Genomic DNA, 22538 nt, shown 5'->3' on the forward strand with positions numbered 1-22538 from the left:
ATTATCTGTACAAGCAAAAAGGTCTGTGCTGAACTTTACTAGGAAGAAAAGATACAGATAATCCCTAGCCTAAAGCCAAGAAGAAAGAAAGAACAATGGAAACAAAATCATACATATTGGATGCTGCAAGAATACTGTATTTGAAAAAACAATAAATGCAAAACCAAACGGAAGACTATACCTGGCCTGCAGATGGGAGACAGTGCAAGTTTTGGCTCCTGGTCTCTTTCCATAACCAACTGTTTCAGTGTTTCAGCAGCAATAGATTCCTCTGGGACTTGATCACATTCACTTTCCTCTGCTTTGACTTCTTCCATCCCTTCATCCTTCTCTACCAAAGCTGGCTCTGAGAGTCCCAAGCCCGTTGCATCCATGTAGTCCACAGGATATAGCTCCAAAATGGTCTCCCTCTTATCATCGGGAAGCTCATGACTGGCAGGTTCATGCTCTGTCTCAGCAACCATGGCTTCTCTGTCTTGATCTTCAGCCACCTCTTCTTCCTCCTCCTCCTCCTCCTCCTCCTCCTCTTCTTCATCCTCCTCTTCCTCATCATCATCTTCATCTGAATCAGAACTTGATTCAAATTCAGAGGAGTCCTCACTTTCATCTGATGATTCAACTTCAGCCTTGGAAGATGAGGGACTTGCTACATCTTCTACAAGAAGAGCAGGTTACCATTAGTTCTGCTTTCTGACTTCAGTAAACAATCAGGCCCTACTATAGGAACAAATATTGTTTCCACACTTGTAATGGCATCAAGCAGGTGGATTTGAAGGAATCCCTTCACAGTTTAGTTTTGCAGGGATTATTAAACCAAGTACTTGGATGCTAACAGCAATCACCATACAGCAGGCAGCTCCATAAGCAGCAGAGCTAGCACTGCCTGGCACTCTGCCCACATCATTCTCTTGGCAGATTACCTCTTAAATACATTTGTACTGAGATTATGTATATCTGTATAAATTACCTTGTGCAGAACTGCCTTTCAATGAAAGGGGTGCACAAATAAACACTGGCTTATGAATAGAGTGCAAAAGGGAGATCCCAAATGACCTGAACGACAAACTTGCTGCTTTCCTTGGAATTGCTTACCCTCCTCAGAGTCCTGCTCTTCCTCTTTGTCACTTGTTTCAACACCTGTCTCCTCATAATCCTCTTCATCTTCATCATCCTCATCATCGTCTTCATCTTCCTCATCATCTTCATCCTCCTCTTCCTCCTTCACAAGAAAGCATTGTGAGAAATTAACAGTGTCTGACCCACTGACCTGACTGTCACTGTAGTAATCACCAGTGATTCTCAGAGATGCTTATCAGAGAACCTGAGGGGTTCTCTCCTATAGAGATTATTTTAGGAGAGACCCTATGACAAGCACCCATCTTCTAGAGAAAATAATGTTGAGATTTGGAATTACTAGGACCCCTTTTAGTGACAGGCAGCATTCAGGACTGCAATCACAAACCAACACACCTTGCCAGGTGCTGCTTTTACCAAGCCTCCTTCTTCCTCCTGCTCCTCTTCCTTCTCTGAGGAAGACTCTTCCTCTTTCCCTGATGTCTCATCTCCCTCTTCCCCCTCGCTGTCGAGCTCCAGCGGCCTTGCTGGTCGCCGCCTCAGCCCCACTGCTTCTGCATCCTTCTTCGACAGGTCGGATGTGGTATCGGAAGCATCTCTGTCCCTCTCCGACTCTGGTGAACAAAAACAAGGAAACTAACATCAAATACTTTGCAAGAGACTTGCAGACAACACTGTGAAAGCTTTTGCTTTGGGAAGATCAAAGTTGGAGCAATGTGTCCATGTGGTGTGAGTCCCCAAACTCACAGGCACTTACTAATTTCACAGTGCAAGTGAGGGTGAGACTGGGTGCAAAGTGTTGAGGAAGGCGTTATGCAGGAAACCAAAGCTGACAAGCTCTGGGTGGAACAGCTAGGAGACATGGCACCATGAGATCATGATAGGAAAGCCAAAGAGGACCTTGCCAAGAGATTGTCTCATCCAACGCTGTCCTGGATACTGCTTGGAGAACTGTACTACAAAACTGTACCATCCTTAAGAAAAATGTGTTTTTGATACAGGAATATCAGAATAGAATACAGAAGAGGCTGAATCAAGAAATTTAAGAATATACTGCACCAGTGGAGTCAAGCTTCCTCATGAATCAGAAGGAAGGCACAATGCATGATTCATGTTGGGAAGCTCCCTGTATGCTTCCCTAAACAGAGACACACTAAGGGATACTAATGCTTTAACAACTCAGAGTTTGCTTTACTTCTTGAAGAACTGATGGATTTGTGGGTCTAGTATGAAAAAGACATTTAGATAACCTTGGTTCTTATGACTTAATTCCTCTCTCTTTTCAGTTAAAAACAAAAACAAAAAAAGAAAACCTTTGCTTCTATGCTTTAACTTTAAAACCAATTACTAGTCTGAATGAAGTTTATAGTACAACTATTTTAAATCCACTTTTTAATGCCAAATAAAGACATCAAGCTTTGAATACCCTTATCTCCATTTTTCCATGTTTCCAGAGGGAAAAAAAAAGTTAATATTTGAAAGCAGATTCTTCCAGCAAATAAATTTAAAAACCACGCAGGGCAAACTGTCTCTTACTTTCATTCTCCCTCAACCTACACAGTGATTTGCAAGCATGCCTCTAGAACACAGTCCATGAACAAACCTGAGCTCCCTCTACTGGGTGACCAGCTCTGCATCACCAAATCTACAAAAGGGCATGAGTGTTTGTAACATGCAGGTCTTAAATTTCCCGTCTTAAATTTCCCATCAGTGAATGTAAGACAACTGAATCCAGAGGAGACACCTCCCAGCTGATGAGAGGTTTGCAAGAGGCAGGGCTTCGGCTCAAATCCTTTACTCTGTGTCTAACTGTAAGTGAGTACACTGCTGTGAAGTTTAAAAGAATTCAGCTTGCATGTGGCTTGCATCTGCTCGGGTTTGAAACAAATGTGCAGTGCAAACCTTCATCTTCATCATCAACAGAAGTAGAAGGCCGGATTCTCTTCTGATCTCCTGCTGAGGCAGCTTCTGGTGGCTCCTTTCTTTTCACCTGAACAAAAGACAAAATTTGCATTTCTAAAAGAGTTTAGAAACAGCAGAAATCAACTTCTTAAACTGCTACTGCTTCATTCTGCTACTGTGACTTACACCCAGAAATCAAGGGCCACTTTCCCAGCTCTTGATCCTTTTATTTTCTTGCAAACAGCATTTTACTGTGAATGAAATTCCACCCCTTCGTTTTGAATCAAAACACTTTCCCTGTCAGCATGGTGCATGTCATCATCAGGTACTTCGAATCTGACAGAGATAGCTTGTGACAAATGCACCGGTCTGATTTGTAGCAGAAGAGGAAAAACAGTCTGAGCCTACAATATCTTAAAGAGCCTCCAAACAAGTTTTATTTTAAATCAAGACTCCTCCTGAATCTCTAGTCCCAAATCTTTACACGCTTTCTCTTTGTATTCAAAACTTCAGTTTCAAGGAATTCCTCTCTAACACCACTTATTTTTTGCTTAATCTGCTAAAGAAAAAAAAAAAACTTTCATTTTTTATGCTTCTACTTCTTGGCAGAAAGCACAAATAATCTTTAAAGTTAATGACCCCATAGTTGTAAGACTGATCCCAGAAACTCACATGAGGTAGGGAACATTTTAAATCAAATTTCAGGTGTGACTCAGCTGCCAAACTGCAAGACATACAGCCAACTTATGCAAAAGAGCCAAGCCTCAAAATCCAGGAATCTAGTGGTGTTACAGGCCTATTATGAATGGTAAATCCAGCTCTGAATAAACTCTGCTTACGGAGTTCTAAGCAAAGAAATAGCTGTGTAAAGTGCTACTAGCATAACCATATTTTTACAACCATGCTGAAACACTGCATCCTAACACTATCTCAGCTGAAACCAGCACATGGGCGCATGCTCCATTTACCTTGCAGAGCAGCAATCCTTTACCAACAGTTCACACAAGTGGTAGATGAAAGGCTAAGGCTGGGTAAGAGCATCCTTGTTTCTTTATTGGTGGGTTAGAAGGGATACTGGAGGAAGGAATGTTACAAGGGAACAGTGTGGGGCTAACAGCCTGTGGGGCTTTTGGGCACAAACCTAGCTAGGTTTGTTCTCCTACTGCTCCTTTGGGGAATGTTAGTGGAATGAAGACAGATCTTTGTTTTTACCTTGAAGGATGGCAACCGGATGGCCCCTCGTAACCCAATGCCCAAGCCAATTCCCTCGTATCCCAGGCCTTCGCCTTTGTTCCAGTTCTCCAAGAGACAAGATGTGATTCGGTCCTTTGGCTTTGGTTTCTCCTCCAGTTCTCCTCCGGACTTCACTGGAGTGAGAGATGCCTGCAACAGAAGGGAAAAAAAAAAAAAAAGACCTTTAAAAGAGAAGTTTCCTAGGGAGAATGTGAACTCCAGAAGCCATTTAGATAGCTGCAGTTCACGAAATACTCCTCCCTAGCTTGGGCATCAGTTTCTCTGAAGGCATCTGGACATGCACCATATGACCACACCACTTGAAAGGGAGAAAGCACAGAAGCTCTTCTTGACAATAAGACCTTCCCATCTTCGAGAAACCTTCTCCCCTTTGCATTTTAAGAAGTTATTTGCTCTACACAAGGCACTAAAACTGCTGAAGACAAACCTGAGGGGACTCTCAGAGGAGTAGTTTGGCATGGACACCAAGAGATCTTGCATTTAGAGCCGTCAAGTAGCAAAGCAGACAGACATCACAGCATGCTTGTCTTGAGCGAAGGACACTGGAGGTAATGTTCACTTGTATCAGTCAGTGGTGCAACATCAGCTAAAAGTCATTTTCACTTACAGACACTAACAGAGCTAATTTGCTAGAGTGTAATCACTGAAAAGGAAGTGTAAGCTCAACTCTCCTGCTAATAAAGGACAGTACTAAAGGGAATATCAAGCAGAGAACTCAGACAGCAGCCCTCCATGCCCAGGGATGGTTGGTTATTCCTGGCACTGTGCTTAATGCACAGTATATAATAAAGTTAGAAGTTTTTCCTGATATACAACCTCAACTTCCCCTGGCGTAACTTAAGGCCATTTCCCCTTGTTCTGTCACCTGTCACAACTGAGAAGAAACTAACTCCACTCTTGCTGTAAGTACCTTCCAGTTATTGGAAGAGAGCAGTAAGGTCTCCCCTCAGACTCCTTTTCCCCAGACTAACAGCCCCAGAAAGTTCAGAGGCAGTCAGAAGTGCTCCATAGACAATTTCCGACTGAACACTGTTGAGCAGCCTGGAAAAATGAAAAAAGAAAAAGCCCAAAAATAAAACCACAAAGCTTCTGGAAGCCTTTGTACATAGGGACATGTTGACTGCAGGAACCAGCACATGGAGGAGCTCAAACACAGTCACAATGAGCTTCTATCTGTACTGTGAAGGAAGAGGAGAGCTGCTGCAGCTGATGGTCCAAGGACATGAGGTATTAAAAGATCTTTCTCCCTACAAACCTGCTTTGTATATTTCTACAGAGAAAGATGAGAACAAGCACATATGTTGACTTATTTATACTTCCAAACCTCTGAAAAATAATAGTTTATTTCACCGCTATTTAATCAGCAAAGAAAAGTTATATCAGGAGCTCCAATTAAAACAATTAGGAAGGAGGAAATGGGGACACAGGGCATGTTTTCGGGAGACACTTGTGTGCTGATGACCTTTCAGCTCAAACAGTGCCTGAAGGTGCTGATCTATTCTAGAAAAATCAGTGATGGCAGCGTGTGGAGCCCCAGCCCACAGGTGTCACCAAGGAGCCCTTGGACACACCAGCAATAGGAAGGTGTCACTTAGCTAAATACTCCTAGTTTGTTCTCCTTTTGCAAAAACAGACAGCTTATGGCTGGGCCTAGCAGAAATAAGGCTCAGACCTGGGTGGTTTCCCCATGTGCAACATGACACACAGCCTGGCAGAAGCTTCTCCGGACACTGCCCTGAAGCAGCAATGGCTCCTGGACAAAAAACACAAGTTTTTCCATGTGTTCCATCAAATTGCTCACCTTCAGCACAACCCGTGCTGTACCAAGTCGCTGTGTGTGTGCCAGCTTCCCTTACCAATGTGGTCTGCAATTTCCAGGTGAGAGAGAACATTCTAAAGCCAACCCCAGCAAGGCACATACAGGAGCCTGAGCACCCCTGCAGACCTGCCTCAACTTGCTTCTGCTTCTTCACTGCAGAGTCTGGTTTAAAACAATTTCTTTGGTACTTCAGCTGCTGCTTTAGGGATCCATTCCTCTTGCTCTCCTGGAAGCTCAGGGACTGACTCCAGTACCACTAGCACATACTTGCTGATGAATGCTCTGTGCATTAGCCAGGAGCAGAGGACCAGGCTCCTCACTGCCCAACAGCCAGCTCTAAGCAGATCACACTGTCAGGAAGCAGCTGCTCTGCAGCAGCAATATCGATCACTCTGTAAACCAAGGAGCAATCTTAGGCATGAGAGCTAACATGCAGCCAGCTTACAGAGCCTGTTGTGAGGGCACTGCTCTGGAAACTGGTATCTGAAACAAAAAGGGCAGCTGTGGCTTGTGGTGTTGCTTTATTTATTTATTTTTATGTTTTTGTTTTTTTTTTTTTTTTTAAACAACTCATTGTAATAGTCACTGTGAAGATTGCATGAATCTTTCTGTAGCAATAGCTTTTTTGGGTAGAGCTCATTTCACTGTGTATTAAATCACTGAGCACTTTCCTTGCTGAGGAATGCTTGAAATTGGCTGAGAAAGGATCAGACAATTCATGCAAAGCTGTCCCCTTAACTAATCCTCATGTATTTGGCCAATGTTCAGCTTTTGCATTAACTGCTGCCATATACAAGCATTGGGGAGGAGGGAGGAATGTGGAACTGGGAATGTTCCTGGACTTTGTTGTACAAAATAGGCACAGAGAGCTCTGGTTCCGTGTTTTCAAGTACTCCTGCTTTTTGGAGCTAAAGTTCAGCTTTCTCTTCAAGGAAAGCAGCCTTTGCCAGTTTGTATCCCAATCTTGGGGTCATTTCCTCCTGCAAACTCCTTCCTGAAAGCAGTCACCAGTGGCCCAGACTACAAAAAAAAATTTCCTATACTTCTTCAATTTTAGGCCCTGGGACTTCAGCAAAGCGTGAAAAGAGAAAGGAGAAGCAAGGGTAAAAAACTGAACTTTAGGAGTTTAATAGCAAGGCCTCTTAATGTTGAAGGCTCTCTCTTCTCTGCCTGAAGGAGCAGCTGTGCCTGCCGCACTACTGATGCTCAGTGGAGTTCAGTCTTGGGAGGGCAAGTCTGCAGAGATGCATCAGTGGCTGCAGTGATGCTCAGATGTCACCTAACTCATGGACTGGGGTAATAGCAATGCCTCTCCCAGTGAGGACATTACAGCCCCTCAGAATGTCTGGAAAAAGAGGGTTTGCTCATTGCTCCCCTCGGATCATGCCCCAGCACGGGAGGGGAACAAGGTACCTTCATCTAAGACCATCTTTGTTCTCATGGAAAAGTAGCACGAAATGCATGTAGTAACACCACAAAACTGAGCCAGATTTAATACGTGGGTGCTAACTTGCTCCAAGGCTGAAATCTGCTGCTTCTGGGCTGCTCCTGACCCACCTGGCACGGAGACCAGGGAGGCAGATGCAGGACTTCCTTCTTCCCATTTAATTTCAGCAGCCCCAAGCAATAGGGTTTCTCACAGCAAAACTATTCTGTGGTTCTATTTTTTTGCTTCAGTTCTAGGTACCATAACATCTCAGGGTTTTTTTTGTTGTTGTTGCTTTGTTTTTTTAATTCAGATTCAGATCCCTTCTTACCCACCCCTGGCCACAAGCACTGAGACCCAGCACACACAACATACAAGCCTACCTTTGCCAGCCGTTCCTTCTTGTCCCACCAGTCATCAAATGCCCGAAATGCTACCACTTCAACCATCTTCCGGTTCAGGTCCCTTTTCATGATAGCCTTCAGTTCCTTCACGATGACCAGGAGGACTCCATCCACAGTAGCTTTGTGGGGATCTTCCTTCTTGGGCTCATAACCCGGTGGTGGAACCGAGGGGTCAAACTTGGGCAGTGGTGGCCACTGCTGCCCACGACCAAGAGCTGCTCCCATAGAGAATGGGCGGTAGGGCGGCAGATTCACAAACTGCATCCGGCCCCCCATGAAAGGCGGATACTGGTAAGTGTTCTGTGCCTGCATCATGCGGCTCAGCATCTGAGTTTGCATCTGGAAAGACATGGGCATGCCACCCCAATGGTTGCCCAAGACACTTATCATATCCACCTGCATGACTGGGAACATGCCGGGATGGAAGGGAGGAAGCGGAGGCAAGATGTGAGGTGGAGGGACCCCAGGGGGTGCAGGGAGTGGTGGAGGGGGCACGGTGACAGCAGGGTGTGTGGGAGGAGGCGGAGGAGGCAGCGGCGGAGGCATCGGGAAACCCGGCTGTGGAGGTGGTGGTGGAGGAGGAGGAAGAGGAGGGAATCCAGGTGGTGGTGGCAGGGGAGGGATGGATGGGGCCATAACAGCTGAGTTGCTGACTGAGGAGTTGACCACAATGGTTTTGGCACACTCTGCACTGGTGATGGGCGCGGGGTTCATCTCATCGTCGGAGATTTCCATGTCCTCCCCTGAAGAATGCTGACTCTGAAACAAAAGAGAGGAAAGGTGAGGAACACATTCCTTTCACGATAAATACCACGGCTTCTAATAAACCCAAGTTTGACACGGGTTTTAATTGGGATCTGAGGAAAGCAAAGAGCACTCTGAAAAAGATGGGGCCCACCAAGCAGCTGGTTCCAATTGAAGTTTTTCTCTGCCATGTCAGACCTCAGGAACCAGGGGTAGAAGTTTTATCAAAGACCACCAGCTCTGGGCAGCCTGGTCTAATAGCTGGCAACCCTGCCCATGGCAGGGAGGTTGAAACCAGATGACCTCTGAGATCCTTTTCAACCTAGGCCATTCTATGATTCAACCAACCCAAAACCTCAGCTTCTATGCAAGAGGAGGATTTGCTCCCATGCCTGGCAAAATACACACAACCCAAACTCCTTTCACTGCACACTGCATTATTTTCCATTTGCATCTAATACTGACAGGTGCATTATGCCACAGGTTTCATTCTTTAGTTTTTACCACAGAGTTTTCATGTTTTTAAATTATTATCTCTGGCTCATTGGTTGTCAACTCTTAGCTTCTAATTGTGGGAAGACAATAGCAGACATGGCTGCTACTATTAGAAGTTGTCTCTACTGGGCCAAAGCAATTCACGTTGAAAAACAGAATCTGAATTTGCTTAAATTACCTTTAAATTTCACAGAGTTTAAACACTGTGATTCAAAGACACAGCATATGTCATGTTTCTAAGCAAAAAGAGTACTGGCCACAAGCAGACACAGAGTTATATAAATTGGAAAAACAGTAATGATGTTCCACCTCCACTGTCAAAAGGAAATAAACTGGACGCCCCTCCAGCCAGCCCCAGCACACCATGAATGCTCACTCCTGAATACACACCCTACAGGCACTTGGATCCTGCAAGTGCCTCCAGCACCAACAGGCCACAGAGATGGCTGTCACACCCCCTCAGATATTGTAAAACAAATCCTGCTATGCAATACCAGACACTATTGGAAGAGGCATCCTCCACATCAAGAGTTATCTGTGAGACACAAATGGAGCTGGCATTTTACTAGTGGGATGTCAAAAACAAGAGAGGGTCCCAAGTTACCCTCTCCAAAACTATTTACCCCATTCTTCCTTCATTCCCAGGCAAAAATGGCAAAACCAGCACTGGGGTGACAGCAAACACCACCGTATGTTTTCAGGGCTGAAAGGCAGAAGCTCTCATCATGACTTTCTTGCTTAAGCTCCCAACCAGCACAACAGGCCAGCCTCCTTTGAACAACGTATCAAGCACTTCCTTCCTCTCAACAGCTTCACACAAAGGAGCCAAACAGTTTGTGCCTTGTCATCTAAACAGAAAGTATCCATCCCATATCCCACCCCTGCAGCCAGTCAAGGAAATGAGACCGACCACAAGCCAGTGGCCTACTTAAGTGTCTATGCTCCTCATTTCTGGCAAGAGCTTTTGGAATTTGTTGGCTGTCTTCAGCCAAACTTGACAGGAGATCCCCAAGATGCTTATTTCTTCCATGCTGTGAGACAACAGTTACCTGCTATCTACTCTCCTGACCTGAAATAAAGGTGGAATGGAATGGAGCTCTTTCTTTGTCAAACACTGGAGAAATTGCACAGGGGAACTTTGCTGGCAGTTCTCTTCCCAAAGCTGCTGTGATTTCAATTTTTACCTAGGAATTTTGCTCAGGAGTAAGGGAACAAAAGCAAAAGCAGCTGAGTCGATGACTCTGCTGTGAGCTGTATGGAGCTGAGCAACCACAACCACCCCAATCAAATCAAATGCTTCACATTTTTATCAAAGGTCATCTCTGCTACAGCAGCTACCACCAGAGAGCAGGCTGAGCACAGTGCTTGCCACAGCAGCTTTGCAAATCCTCCTGTCCTAGCACCTCCCCTCACCCAGGCTTCCTTACATTCTGCTGCTGCAGCCCACCAGGACACACGCTGCACGATCGATCACCCCAAAAAAGCCAACTGCAATCTTAGCTCTCTGAAGACTCCTAATCTGTGGGCTCTACAAGGAGACCAACGTTTATCCCTGCAGAGTGGCTCACAGCATGAATGGGCACTGAGGTTGCACCCTGCATCCCTTCCCCAGCTTCTCAGCTCCACAATCACATCCCACACTGTGGATGCCAGGGAATGAAAGGACATTCTGCAGTTGCAACTAATGCAGCATCAGTGAAAGGGACAAAGGAAGAGCAAACAAGATGATTGTGGCAGCTTTAAACAAGTTTCCTGTGAAACAGACCCCATTTTTCACCAAACAAACATGTTAAATGTTAAAAGCATTGGCTCCAATTGCAAAAACTTATACTAAAAGTCAGTGCTGGATGGGAAGCCAGAAGCATTCAACCTACAAGAGACAGACAAAACCGACTTCAAGTTTGCATTCATCTCATCCAGGGGGGTATGGAGGAAAGTCACCCTGTGAAGTCCCCGCGGAGCTTCAGCACCAGGCAGCACCATGGGGACAATGTGTTCCCAGCCACAGCCCCTCAGTGATCCCCATTTTTCCTGTAGGGTCCATCCCCTCATGCACACCCTGAGCAGCTGATATTGAAACCAGAGCTGACAGGCCTGGCCTGCAGAGCTGCTGAGCTGCAAATCAGCCTCCTTCATTCATACATGCTTCATACATGCACTTGAGATGAGCTGAGAACTGCTAAAGCAATAACTAGCATTTCTGGAAGACAATTTTAAGTTCTTGTGCTCATAGGAGTTTGTAGGAAGCAACAACAGATTCCCTGCTTCCTGCAGCATGGGGCTGACAACTCACCTGCACAGTGAACAATCTGTGCTCCACTTTTATCCCAAGCAAAATGGAAAGGGGGGAGAAAAAGACCAAGAGGGTGGGGAGAAAAAAAAGGAAATGCACAAGGTTAGTAAAGAGGTCAAACCAAAAGAAGATCTTCTATGGGGAAGTCTTAAAAGAAAGTTAAGAAGAATTAATATTTAAAGCAGATGAACAGGAAAGTTGTATCTAAGGGGAAAAAACACAAGCACCAACTGAGAGAGAAAGACATAGGCACAGAAAGAAATCAGTGGGAGGCACAGAAAGACCTTTTGTGACATGAATTTCTTTTCATTCATCTGTCTGAACTTGAATTTGCTGTGGCTGCTACCAAATATCTCTCAAGGTACGGCTGAAAAGCAGCTGTGCCATTCTCCCAAAGAAACTACCTTCTGGTTTTCCTCTTTGCTTTCACAGGGGGAAAAAATGAGCTGATATCTGGCATACGTACTGCTGTGAGGACATCAGTTCTATCACTGTCAAAAAACTGTGTCAATCAGTCCCAGAGTTCACCTGCACATTTCTGAGGGCACAAAGCCTCCAGAAACCTTCGCTTCAGCCGACTGAGAGGAAAGCCATTTCCCTCTCAATTAATCCGTGCTGCCATCTTCGCTTTGCATTAATTAAATTAAGAGTTAGCCAAACAGGTATTTAATTATATGCATGACACATTTTTCCAAAGGTGTTTTAATGATGCAAATTTGTTGGGAGAGACTCACGTCAGTGTAACTGCTTATAAAGGGTCCCATTTGGCCCTGCATGTGGCAGGGGGGTTGGAGATTCATGATCCTTGAGGTCCCTTCCAACCCTGGCAATTCTGTGATTCTGTGATTTATTGTCCAACACACTAAATGCCACCTTTAGTCCTGGCACAGTGTGGTTTAGCTCAGGTAGAGCCTCTTAAGTTAAATGAAAGAAATATCCTGAGATCTGCTTTCTGACCAATCTGAATAGTGACAGGGTAGAGAGTTACTGAATGCAGGGTATCGGTCTTAGAGCTAATACCCAGCATTTAGCAAACAAATATTCATACCTGCAGCAAAAAGAAACTACTTCCTAATATTTGCATGCAGAACTGGCAGCTCCAGGTGTGCAGAGGCTGTTCTCTCCCTGGCCCAGAGGAGCACTGACACTGCGGCAGCGGCTGGGAGCTTCAGCGTGAATACCGTTCGGTCCCTTTCCTATGGGCAGAGGAACTGTGCATGCTTTCATTTCCTTTTAAAAAGAATTCAGAATGCATTTTGAATATTGTCAGCTCACAGTTGATTTCATTTAAACACTTCGATTGGTATCAAGTTACCTTTATTTGAGGTAGGTAACCTCTAGCACTGAACACTACTCTGATACAGCCCGGCTGAGCTCTGGTGCATCAGAATAATGAAATGCAAGACCAGTGGCATCAGCATGAAGCAAGGTCATTAGCTTTAATGAAGTGATGCATCCCATGCTTGCAAGACGAAACAAACCTGTAAGCCTGCAGCAACCTCCACTCACAGAAACCAAATGGGAAAATCACTCCTTAAAGCCTAAAACTTTGTAAGTTACATGATTGAATACTGACAATCTTTCCCACTTGAAATGTTAAGCATCAGCTTTTCAGTACAGCTAGAAGAAAATCAGAAGCAGTTCTTACAGAAAAAAGTTTTCATAACCCTACTGACTGTGAAACAGTCCTCACTTGGTTTTGGACCAAGTCCATCCAGGGATCTAAAAACACTCACATATGAGCAAGCCTCACCCTTACCCTAACAAAAAGTGGAGAAAGAAAAACCCTCTAGAAGTGAGGGAGAGGCAGGGAAATGACACCTGGCTAAACAGGGTCCTGCAGTGAGTGCTGACAGAGCAGAGAACAGCCTCTGGGTCCATCCTGTGCTGAGCCCACAGTGTGCTCCTCATCAGGCAAGGAAACAGCTGCAGCCAGCATGCTGCAATCCCTGAGTGAGAGCAGCACTGCTGTGTAACAGCTCAGTCCTCCTGCCTCCTGCGGAAAACATTAGAGAGAATGAGATGCTTCAGACCTGTTGCTTGCATTTCTTACAAAAGGGATGTCTGAGGATGTAAAGCTGTGACACCTGCAGCTCCTCCTTCAGAGGCATGATTCAATGAAATGCTCCTTTTAAAAAACAAACAAACAAACAAACAAAAAACAACTCAGTCCAGAGAATCCCACCATTCATCTTGCAAACACCTCACGTGGACCAAAACTCACCCAGCAGAGCACAGTCAGTGAGCACTGCTTTGCTCACTGCTCATCTGCTTTTCACCAGAGAAGGGCTCAAAGGTCCCACACACCCTGAGGAGCACAGTGCAGCCCTCAGGCATGCTGACATGGCAGCAGGCCTGTGCTGAGCACTCACACCTCTGGGTGTCAGGCATGAACAAGACAGATTCAGCACTGTATTTACAGTAAATATTTCTTACGTTGCTAAGTATAATCACACACTTCTCTCTAAGAGAACATGCATGAGGGTGGCTTCGAGCAGAAGGGCAGAGCCAAGTGTGGCCTGTGCTCCCTGCCAGCTTTCCTTCCTGCTTGGATAACCATGCCATCACCAGTGCTCCCAGTAGCAGCTCTGCCACACAGCCTGGATAGATGCCATAGATGCCTGCTGCCTCCTCCTGGGCTGGTTTGCCACATCCTTCATCTTCTCTTGGGCAGCGAAAGGAGCGTCCGTCCTCCTGCTGCTGCCAGAGCGTGTGACTGCCATCAGGGCAGCTCTTAATTGGGATGGAGATAGCATTCAGGTAGTGTATTTGCACTATAATGAAGTGCCTGGCGCAGGATATTAAAAGATTAACCCATTACAGCTGAATGATTATAAATACCTTCAGCAACATGCATTTCTATCTTGAGAATGGAAAAGCAAGATATCTATGTAGTTTACATTTATACAGCACTTGGCAAATTTGACTCTTGGGCAAAGGCAGCAAACACAGCAGAATGCAGATTAGTGTGACACAGACTCAACACTGTGCCCTGCAGCCATTTTGGTGCAAAAAAAGGCACCAAAACAGCTGCAGTGGAGCAAAGATTTCTTGCCAGAGGTGCAAAGTTACTTGGGTGTTTTGGTTTCTTTATTATTAATTGAAAAATTCTCTCTGATTACTTGAAAAAAAGAATTCAAGTTCCAAGAGATTAGAACACCCTACCTGACCACACAGACACTTGGCTCAGCTGTTTTAGTCTGGTACTTATGGCAGGGCTTCCTTGGCACACACCAACCTCTTCACACCTCCAAGGCTGCTCAATGGGTAAAACAAATGACAAAAATATTCAAGCCCTCACGGTAAAAAAATAGCACTGTAAACACCAGCCTAATTTATGCCACAGTTTTTCTTCTAGTGCCAAGAGGAAATTTCAAGTCAATGTCTAAAATCACAGAAGGAGAATTCCCCTGAAGTTCCTGCTAGTCCCTGAACACAGGGCACAGGTAAGGAAATGCCCCACAGCCCCCATGTGAATCTGCACAGCCAGGTCTCCTGCAAACTCTTGGCCAATAGCTTGAACATGAGATGGGGCTCAGCACCTCCAGACACCTCTCCAGCCTATTCCTTATATCCAGACTAAATCTCCCCTCCTTTAGTCTGAAATCTGCATTTCCCAAAGCAAAGCCCAAAGATGAAGAGCATGAAGTGGTGTTGCACCAAGAAGCAAAATACAGCAGAGGACAGAAGCATCAATTAAGCATGAAGGGTTCAGGCTAGTTGTACATGATTGGAAATGGAAACTCCAGTGTTCACATGAAGTAATGCATGGATTCTTCTGTCCAAGATAAAATCCTGGAGGAAGAAGTTCAGCAGCCTCTAAGCTTCTCCCTGAGGCTGGAAACTCCTTTTATTTAGCAAAGGACTCGTGGAAAGACAAAACTGTGTAAGAGAACAGATGGGAAGCAGACACAGCATGATTAGTGCTCTGTGGTAACAAGATCTGCACTGATCTAAAAGGAAATGCGACTCCAAGGGAATGAGACTCAACCAGCATCCCCAGTACCATTCTCCTGGCACCTTACTTCAGTTCTCAATGAGACTTTCAAGAGCCCACAATAGGAGCTTTCCAGGATGGCAATCCTTGAAGCCATAAACTAACACAGCTGCCTGATTTGCCTTAGCAGAAAGCTGGATGAGCTGCAGCGATCTCTCTCTCCCTTTGGAAAGGGAAAGGAGGTTCTGTGATGTGCTGTGGTTACGCCTTGTCCTTACCCACTGATTAAGGGATATTCAGAAAAGCCAGACTGTCCTTGGGCTTCCAGCATGTACCAGAAGCTCGCAGGTATCTGCAGGGACAGTTCAAACTGAAGCATGAGCAAAGGCCAACAACATCCTTTGGGTCCATGTTCATCAACAGTGAGACCCATGAACCTCCAGACCCCTGAAATACAACCAAGCATCCAGATAGGCATTAAAGCACAGGCAAGGAGATGTGCCAAGGGGTGTCAGCACCATACCAAAATCTGGTGCATGCCAGACTGACCCATCTCTTTCTGCCTGGGGGGAGCAGATCCAACCTGGCACAGCAAACACACATCAACGTGAGTGCTGCATCAGGCAGCTACCTGGTTTTCACCATATGTGAAACACTCTAAAAGTGCATTTATCACCTGACAGAACCATGGTCTTTTCCCTAAAGTGTAAAGCAGATCTTATTAAAAGCAAAAAGGGTTTCTTGGGGGGAGGAAGAGGTAGGGAAAAGGAAGGAGGAAAAGAAGAAGGGATGTTAAGTACGGGAACATGCAACAAGGCCAGCTCTTCCCTCAGCTATGGTTGTTCTGGTTTCCCTATTTTGAGGGGGGTGGGAAGTTGGAGAGAGAGAGACAGCCAAAGAGCTATTTGCAATCTAACTTCAAAGGCTTCAGCTAGCTGAGAAGCTAAGTCACGCATAAAAGGATGGGAGAGTGGCGCGAAAATGCCCCCTGCAGATAAATTAGTCAGGGAACGTTCCCTGCTTCTGCCAAAGACTTGCCGGGGCCTTACCCAGGTAAAACCCTTTTCAGACACCCGTTGAGAGTCCTGAGAGTCCTGGGAATAACCTAGCCAAATCCTACAGGGGAACTAAACATCCTCCAAGAAAAAAGAAAAGAAAAAAAAAAAAGGCAGTGGCAAGCATGCACTGGGGTTCTCTGTCATTTTCTGGTGTCCCAGCTACTAGCAGATGTTATTCCAAGGTCTGTCCACATGCAAGATTCAGAGTTTTGAAGCAGCATGTAACAATACAAAGAAAACTGATAAATTTAAGAGAAAACACATAAGATACAGTGAACTAATTTACCAGATGATTCTGAAATGGTCTGTTTTGTTCTTCACAAGAGTGCAAAAATGCACCAATATTTCTAGATAGCAGAAGGTACTTAACAATCAGAGATAAAGAAGGCAACTGGCAACATTAGATCAGAGTCCACCTATAAGCATTAAAAAAGCGTGCAGAGTACACAGACACCTTGCAGCTCAGCGCCAGGCAGGCTTTCATATGCTGTCCCCTGAGTTCACTCTCATACTTAAATCATAGGTCAAATGGAGCCAGGAATCCAGATCTTGCTACCAACAGAGTGATAAGAAAGCAGATAAGCTTGCAAAGCAGTCTAGCCTCCCAGCTGATAGCAGCCTATTGAAGAATAGCTTGTACACATATTGTATTTAAACAAGTTCTAATCAACAGAAGTAGGCCAGTTTGATATTATTCCCTTTTTATGCACTACATCTACACCCTAGAGAGTCTGAAATCACATGTATTACTGATAGGCAGCATTTTCAGAGCACATTCAGTGCTCTCGATCTTTCCAGTTTCAGCAACAAGATTGATTTGCGAGACCTGGACATTCACTAAGCAGCCTGTGTAATGTAGGCCTTCCTCAGCAAGGAGAGCAGAAACCAAGGAATCAGGGCCTCGCAGGACAACAAGCAGAAGAAAAAAGAGGAGCTTTTGTGAGGTCATCCACCAGCACCATCCCTTAATGCTCTCCTGCTTGCTGCTGCCTGCCCTCAGACCCAAACTTTTGCCTTTCCTTCTCCAGGGGCATCCCCAACGATGGTCATTGCTTCTCCCTCAAGAAGCTCACAAGACAAACTTCTCTGTCAACTGCTGTGGCTGGGCTCGTAGCGACCACAAATGATCCATGATCATAAGGAACGCCTTTCCTGAGCACTGTAGCACAGACCAACAAATCCTTCTGAGCATTAAAACCCAGCTGGGCTGCAGGGAATACTTCAATCTAAGGAGCATATTTCAAGCTGCTGAAGAGGCTGCATAGAGATATCCTTCCTCAAAAGTAAGGGTGAGGCCAGTAAGAAGCAGTTCCCCTTTGGTAACACTTCCTCTTCTCTTACAGATGATCCTTCTGGAGGCATCTCAAGTTTTTTGCAGCTTTACTTCCTGCTCAGCTTTTCCCTTCTCTTGCTGCACTGATTTAACTACATTCTGCATTCAGGCAGGACAGAACCAAGCACATCAGCTGAGGCATGGGATATATTCATTAAAACATTAAAAATCCTCATTCTAGGAGGAAACCTAAAGCAATTACCAGCCAAAATACCTTCAAATTCTCCTCCCCAAAGCCCGCTCTGTAAGGAAGAGCTCTGTTACAGAAGGAAATCTTCCTGCACAGCATTCCTTGCAGGAAACATAGCCCTTGGGGCTGCCACTGCTGGCTGATCCCTTAATAGGGTCCCGTGCAGAACATGACATTTTGCATAGCCTTCTAGAAGATATCAAACTTTTGCTATTGAACTATCCCTACCATATGCAAAATAAATTGTGTAGCTGCAACTGTTCTAAATTACTGGAGTGGAAACATCCCACAGCTGCGCTGCATTCCCACTGCCATTTGTTCAGGCATAAAATATACAAAAAAAAAAAAAAAGGAGGTAAGCGATGCTGATTTCCCCACCTGTCTTCTAATTAGCAAGCAGGAGGTTTAAAGTAAACCACATGGAAACACTTTTCACCTAGAGCAAAATTCATCTTTGAACCTCATTGCCACAGGGTACTGCAGAGGCTGAATAAGGAACTGGGGTGAGATGGTTGTACCAGACGGGACCAGCAGCAGCTCCTGCACAGGATGGTGTTCTGACCAGTGGATGAGGGAATGGATGATGAGGGACTGGAGGGACCCCACAGCCAGATTATTTTTTTATGGATGGTGTCGTAGTATTTAAAGCTCAAGTTTTCTCTTCTTGAACACTGAAAGCACATCCACACAAACCCTACCTTATGGCATTCAACCCTGGAAAAGAAAAACCCTAAACCCATCAGCACAGCCCTTTGTGCTCCTCTGATGGACCCCACAGTGCCACCCAAAGGGTCTCCAGGGTATTTAAAAGCCGCCTCAGCATAAAGTCTCCATCCTCAAACAGACCCACAGCATCCTCCTGCAATCTCTCACTGACTGGCATGCATCTTCTATTTGCAAAACCAACTACTGGTACCACTCTGCTGATATAATTTGGGAGATGTGTCCCACCTGACACAGTATTAACAGGTGAACAAATTTGTTCAGATTCCCTTGTCAAAATGCATCTTTTCATACACATCTCTGTGGCAGATATTCAACTGGTAGATTGCACTTTATGTTTTACCATCATTTGAATAATTGTATGCAGTACTACAGATTTTCACATTTTCCCAGTGATTTTTTTTCTGGACAACAGCAAAACACTTGGAGCACCACAATAATGACTGTTCGCATTTATCAGCCTCCTTCAAAGACATTTCCTCCATTACCTGCACCAACTCAGCCACATCTGCTGACTGAAATACCATCTTTTGGCAGCAGGGGCTGGGATTGGGAAACTGTCCCCAGAGGCAAACACCAGCACTGAGCCTAGGCTATGATTTCTCAGTTCCTCCTTCCACTAGTTGCACTGCTCTCACCTTTAGCCTATTTTTTTGCCTGGGACATGAGAGACACCAGAAATAACAAACTCCTGTGAATGAAGGGATACATGGAAAGAAGCTGTCTGCTCCAGCAATCCCTGCACAGGGAGCATCCTTGTCACAATGCGAGCAGATTCTGCATAGTGGGAAGACAACACATTGCTTGGGCATGAGCACAACATGACATGCTGTGAAGCACAACTCTTTTTGGAAAACCTCTGTAGGACGGTGACTCTCATCCCAGAACCCCCAAGCAAGAAGCAGATACTTCATTCCTGGAGCAAGCCAGCAAGGGGCTCTTTCAATCCCTGGCAAACAATATCCTTCACATCAGCCAGCAACATCATCAGCCCTCCTCTCCCCATTGTCATTCCAAGAACTGATACTGGGAATTTTGGTAGTGGTGAGCACGAGGACAGTCCCCATGGGATAGAAGGTGGGATGGAAGGGCAGGAAGGAAAGAGAAGGACTGGAACCTGCAAGAGTGTCCTGGCTGCTCCTCTTCCTCCCCACAGTTCCCAGAGCCTTCCTCCTCCCTCTCTGGCCTACTGACAGCTGTGGGGAGAGCTGCTGGGCAACACAGGGCCGAGTCGGGCAAAGGTGTGCGATAAATCACACTTAGCACCCGGTTATCAGTGCCACAAAAGTGCAGATTCCACAAAACACACATGTGCAGAGGCACCTAGGATGAAACACTGGAGTGCCAAAGAGTGGGAATTGGAGGTTTCCTACAGCCCTTTGCCCTTGTTGTAAGGAAACCTCTGGGCCATGGGCACGGCTGCCAACTTTGAGCTCAAAGAGCAGTTTCACTTCCTCCTCGTGCCACTGCCCTCCATGCAAGGAACGATTGCCAGAGCCCAAGCCACCAACAACTTCCTTTGCTTGAGGTGCTCCTGCAACACATCAAGCAGTGAGCAGACCCGAGGCTGGGGAGGCATTACAGATCTGTTTTCCACCTTCTGTTTGTTATGCACCTTGACCTCACCAGCCTGTCTGTACGACTGGTGACTTATAAAACCACCTCTGCTTTAGTTGAGCACTAAGCAAATCAAAAACCATTTTTAAGATTTGTATTTTTAAACCATCTCTTCCTGCAAGGAGTTGGAAAAGGTGAGAAATCCTTCTCATGATGAATGTGCATTTCCAAAAGCGAGCACTGTACTTTCATACCAAAACCTGGGCACTAACAAACTTGCTGCTTTCGGGTTGAGTTTTGCCCCATCTGTACTAGGTGCAAACAGGCACCCCATGCTGAAAACTGGAATTAATAGAAGGGGGTGCAAAGTCATGGGACTTCACGCTAGTGCATATGCAAAATAACGTTCTGCTGATGAGCAGTGTCTATTTAGGGTGTCCAGGAAAGGCAACAGCCAGCAGAAATTTGAATAAGCGCTTGCCTGCGTGCTGCTGTGTGTTAGACACACACATATAGCACAGCGGCTGTTCCATCTTCTTCAAAACCAGCCCCAGGAATTGGCACTGTTCTGGCTGCCAGCACAATATGTTACCAGCAATTATTTTCTCAATATTTCGGCTGATTACCTAACACACTGGCACATTTGTTCAGTGTCGGCACGTGTTGCAATGCACCTTGCCATCCAGCAGCTCATTCACGGTCCCTCAGTCACTCTGCACAGCCATTGGATGCAGAATGAGAGCAGAATGATAACGGGGTGGGGAAGCTGTAAGGGAAAATGTATCGCTTGGCATCAGGTTCCACAGCCTGCATTCATGGCATCTGAACATTCAGCACCATTGCAGCTGAAATTGGGGTGTTGAAAAGAAAGGGAATAACCCTGTGAGGAGCAGAAGCAGACACACCAGGAGGGTCTCCGGCTGGAAATGGGCTGCAGAGCTCAGACCTGCATACACCGTTCCACGGTAACTGTGTGCTGTGGTTAAACACTGCAATTTGAAGTCAAGCTTCCAGAGCAGCAGCACATCTACACATTACAGAAGCACACAGTAAGCATTGCTTTACCTACTAACAAGCAATTCAATTATACGTACCCAGCTCACTTGGAACTGAAAATGTACAGGAGGTCACCAGTGGCAAAACAAAGAAAAACTGAGCTGGTAGCAAGAGTATAACCAGTAACAGTGATGTAAAAAAAGGGACAGCAATGTCACTTCTATGAGATATGCAAAATGTAAAAGCCTCAAAGCGCTGGTCCAATAACAGAGAGTGAGAAAGGCACTCAGCCTCCCAACCACAGCCTGCTTTCTATTTTTCAGTTACACTTCAAAGCATTTCACCATTTCTGGCTCCATTACCAACAAGAGCCACATTCCCTCCTTCCCCTGAAGCAGCTGGGTATCAAAACCCAAGCAAACCATAGAGTCAAACATTCCTCTGTTTATGTTTTCCCCCCTTTGAGGGAACACATTGCCAGCACAACCGGTGAATCCCACAATGTTCTGCTTCAAAAAGTGCTCCCCCCAGGCCTGTTTACTCCTTGCTTCCCACACTGGGCTGCTCAGCACTCCAGGAACCAACCTGCAGCCAAATGTAAAAAGTCAGAAGTCAGACAAGTCAGCAAATTGCTCCCCAGCTTCATGTAATTCTGAAGGGGCAGCAGGTTGCCTGTGGTAAATGAATGGGATGCACGAGGAAGTGATCCCTGCCTGTGGTGTTCCCCAACCAGCTCTGGAAGAATGCACAACACTGTGTGGATCTCCGAGGTCCCAACAGGATCTGGTGCAGGGCCGTATTCAAGTCATTTTCTAAGGATCTGTGTGCTGCCATTCTTTCTGAATAGGCTTAAACACTGTAAGATGCCCCCAGAGCTGAGCTCAAAGATGGAGCCACTTGCACTCATTTTAATTTCACAGGTTTGGCATGGCTGATACCATTCTCATGTAGAAGCATGGTGGTCACCTTAATCTCTGCTGCCTGGGCATTGGCTGCCTTTCTGGAAATTCAGAGTCACAACATACACCTATTTTTTGAATTTCCATTAGGAACTGGTTCCATCAGGAATGACTGCATTTGCAAGAGCTCAGGAGGCAGGAAAATTTGAAAAAGTGTTTATGAGACTGGGCACACACTACAGCTCTCAGTTTTTTTCTCCTTTCTTCAATTAAAAAAAAAAAAAAAAAAAAAAAATCCAGAATTACTGCTGCATCCACTTCCCCCATTTCCCTCCAGGAATGATGAATCCCACTCTAGCTGTAAATTGGATCCCAGGTGTACTCATATATATTATACATATATAACAGCTACTTATGGGCATAAGGGCTCTTGC

General features: G+C 45.5%; 1 protein-coding gene across 1 annotated transcript in view; it reads right to left on the minus strand.

The window, feature by feature from the left end:
* SETD1B (SET domain containing 1B, histone lysine methyltransferase) overlaps positions 1 to 22538 on the minus strand; it is a 46046-nt gene that overhangs the window by 11212 nt on the left and 12296 nt on the right. Inside the window, exons 7-12 of the mRNA XM_031592577.2 lie at positions 7859 to 8638; positions 4189 to 4359; positions 2977 to 3064; positions 1471 to 1688; positions 1093 to 1219; positions 182 to 655 (exon numbers count right to left, since the gene is read on the minus strand). Of these exons, the coding sequence (XP_031448437.2) occupies positions 182 to 655; positions 1093 to 1219; positions 1471 to 1688; positions 2977 to 3064; positions 4189 to 4359; positions 7859 to 8638 (1858 nt within the window). The remainder of the gene's footprint in view (positions 1 to 181; positions 656 to 1092; positions 1220 to 1470; positions 1689 to 2976; positions 3065 to 4188; positions 4360 to 7858; positions 8639 to 22538) is intronic.

This window comes from Phasianus colchicus, chromosome 18, assembly GCF_987193195.1.
Source record: "Phasianus colchicus chromosome 18, bPhaCol1.hap1.1, whole genome shotgun sequence".
NCBI lineage: Eukaryota > Metazoa > Chordata > Aves > Galliformes > Phasianidae > Phasianus > Phasianus colchicus.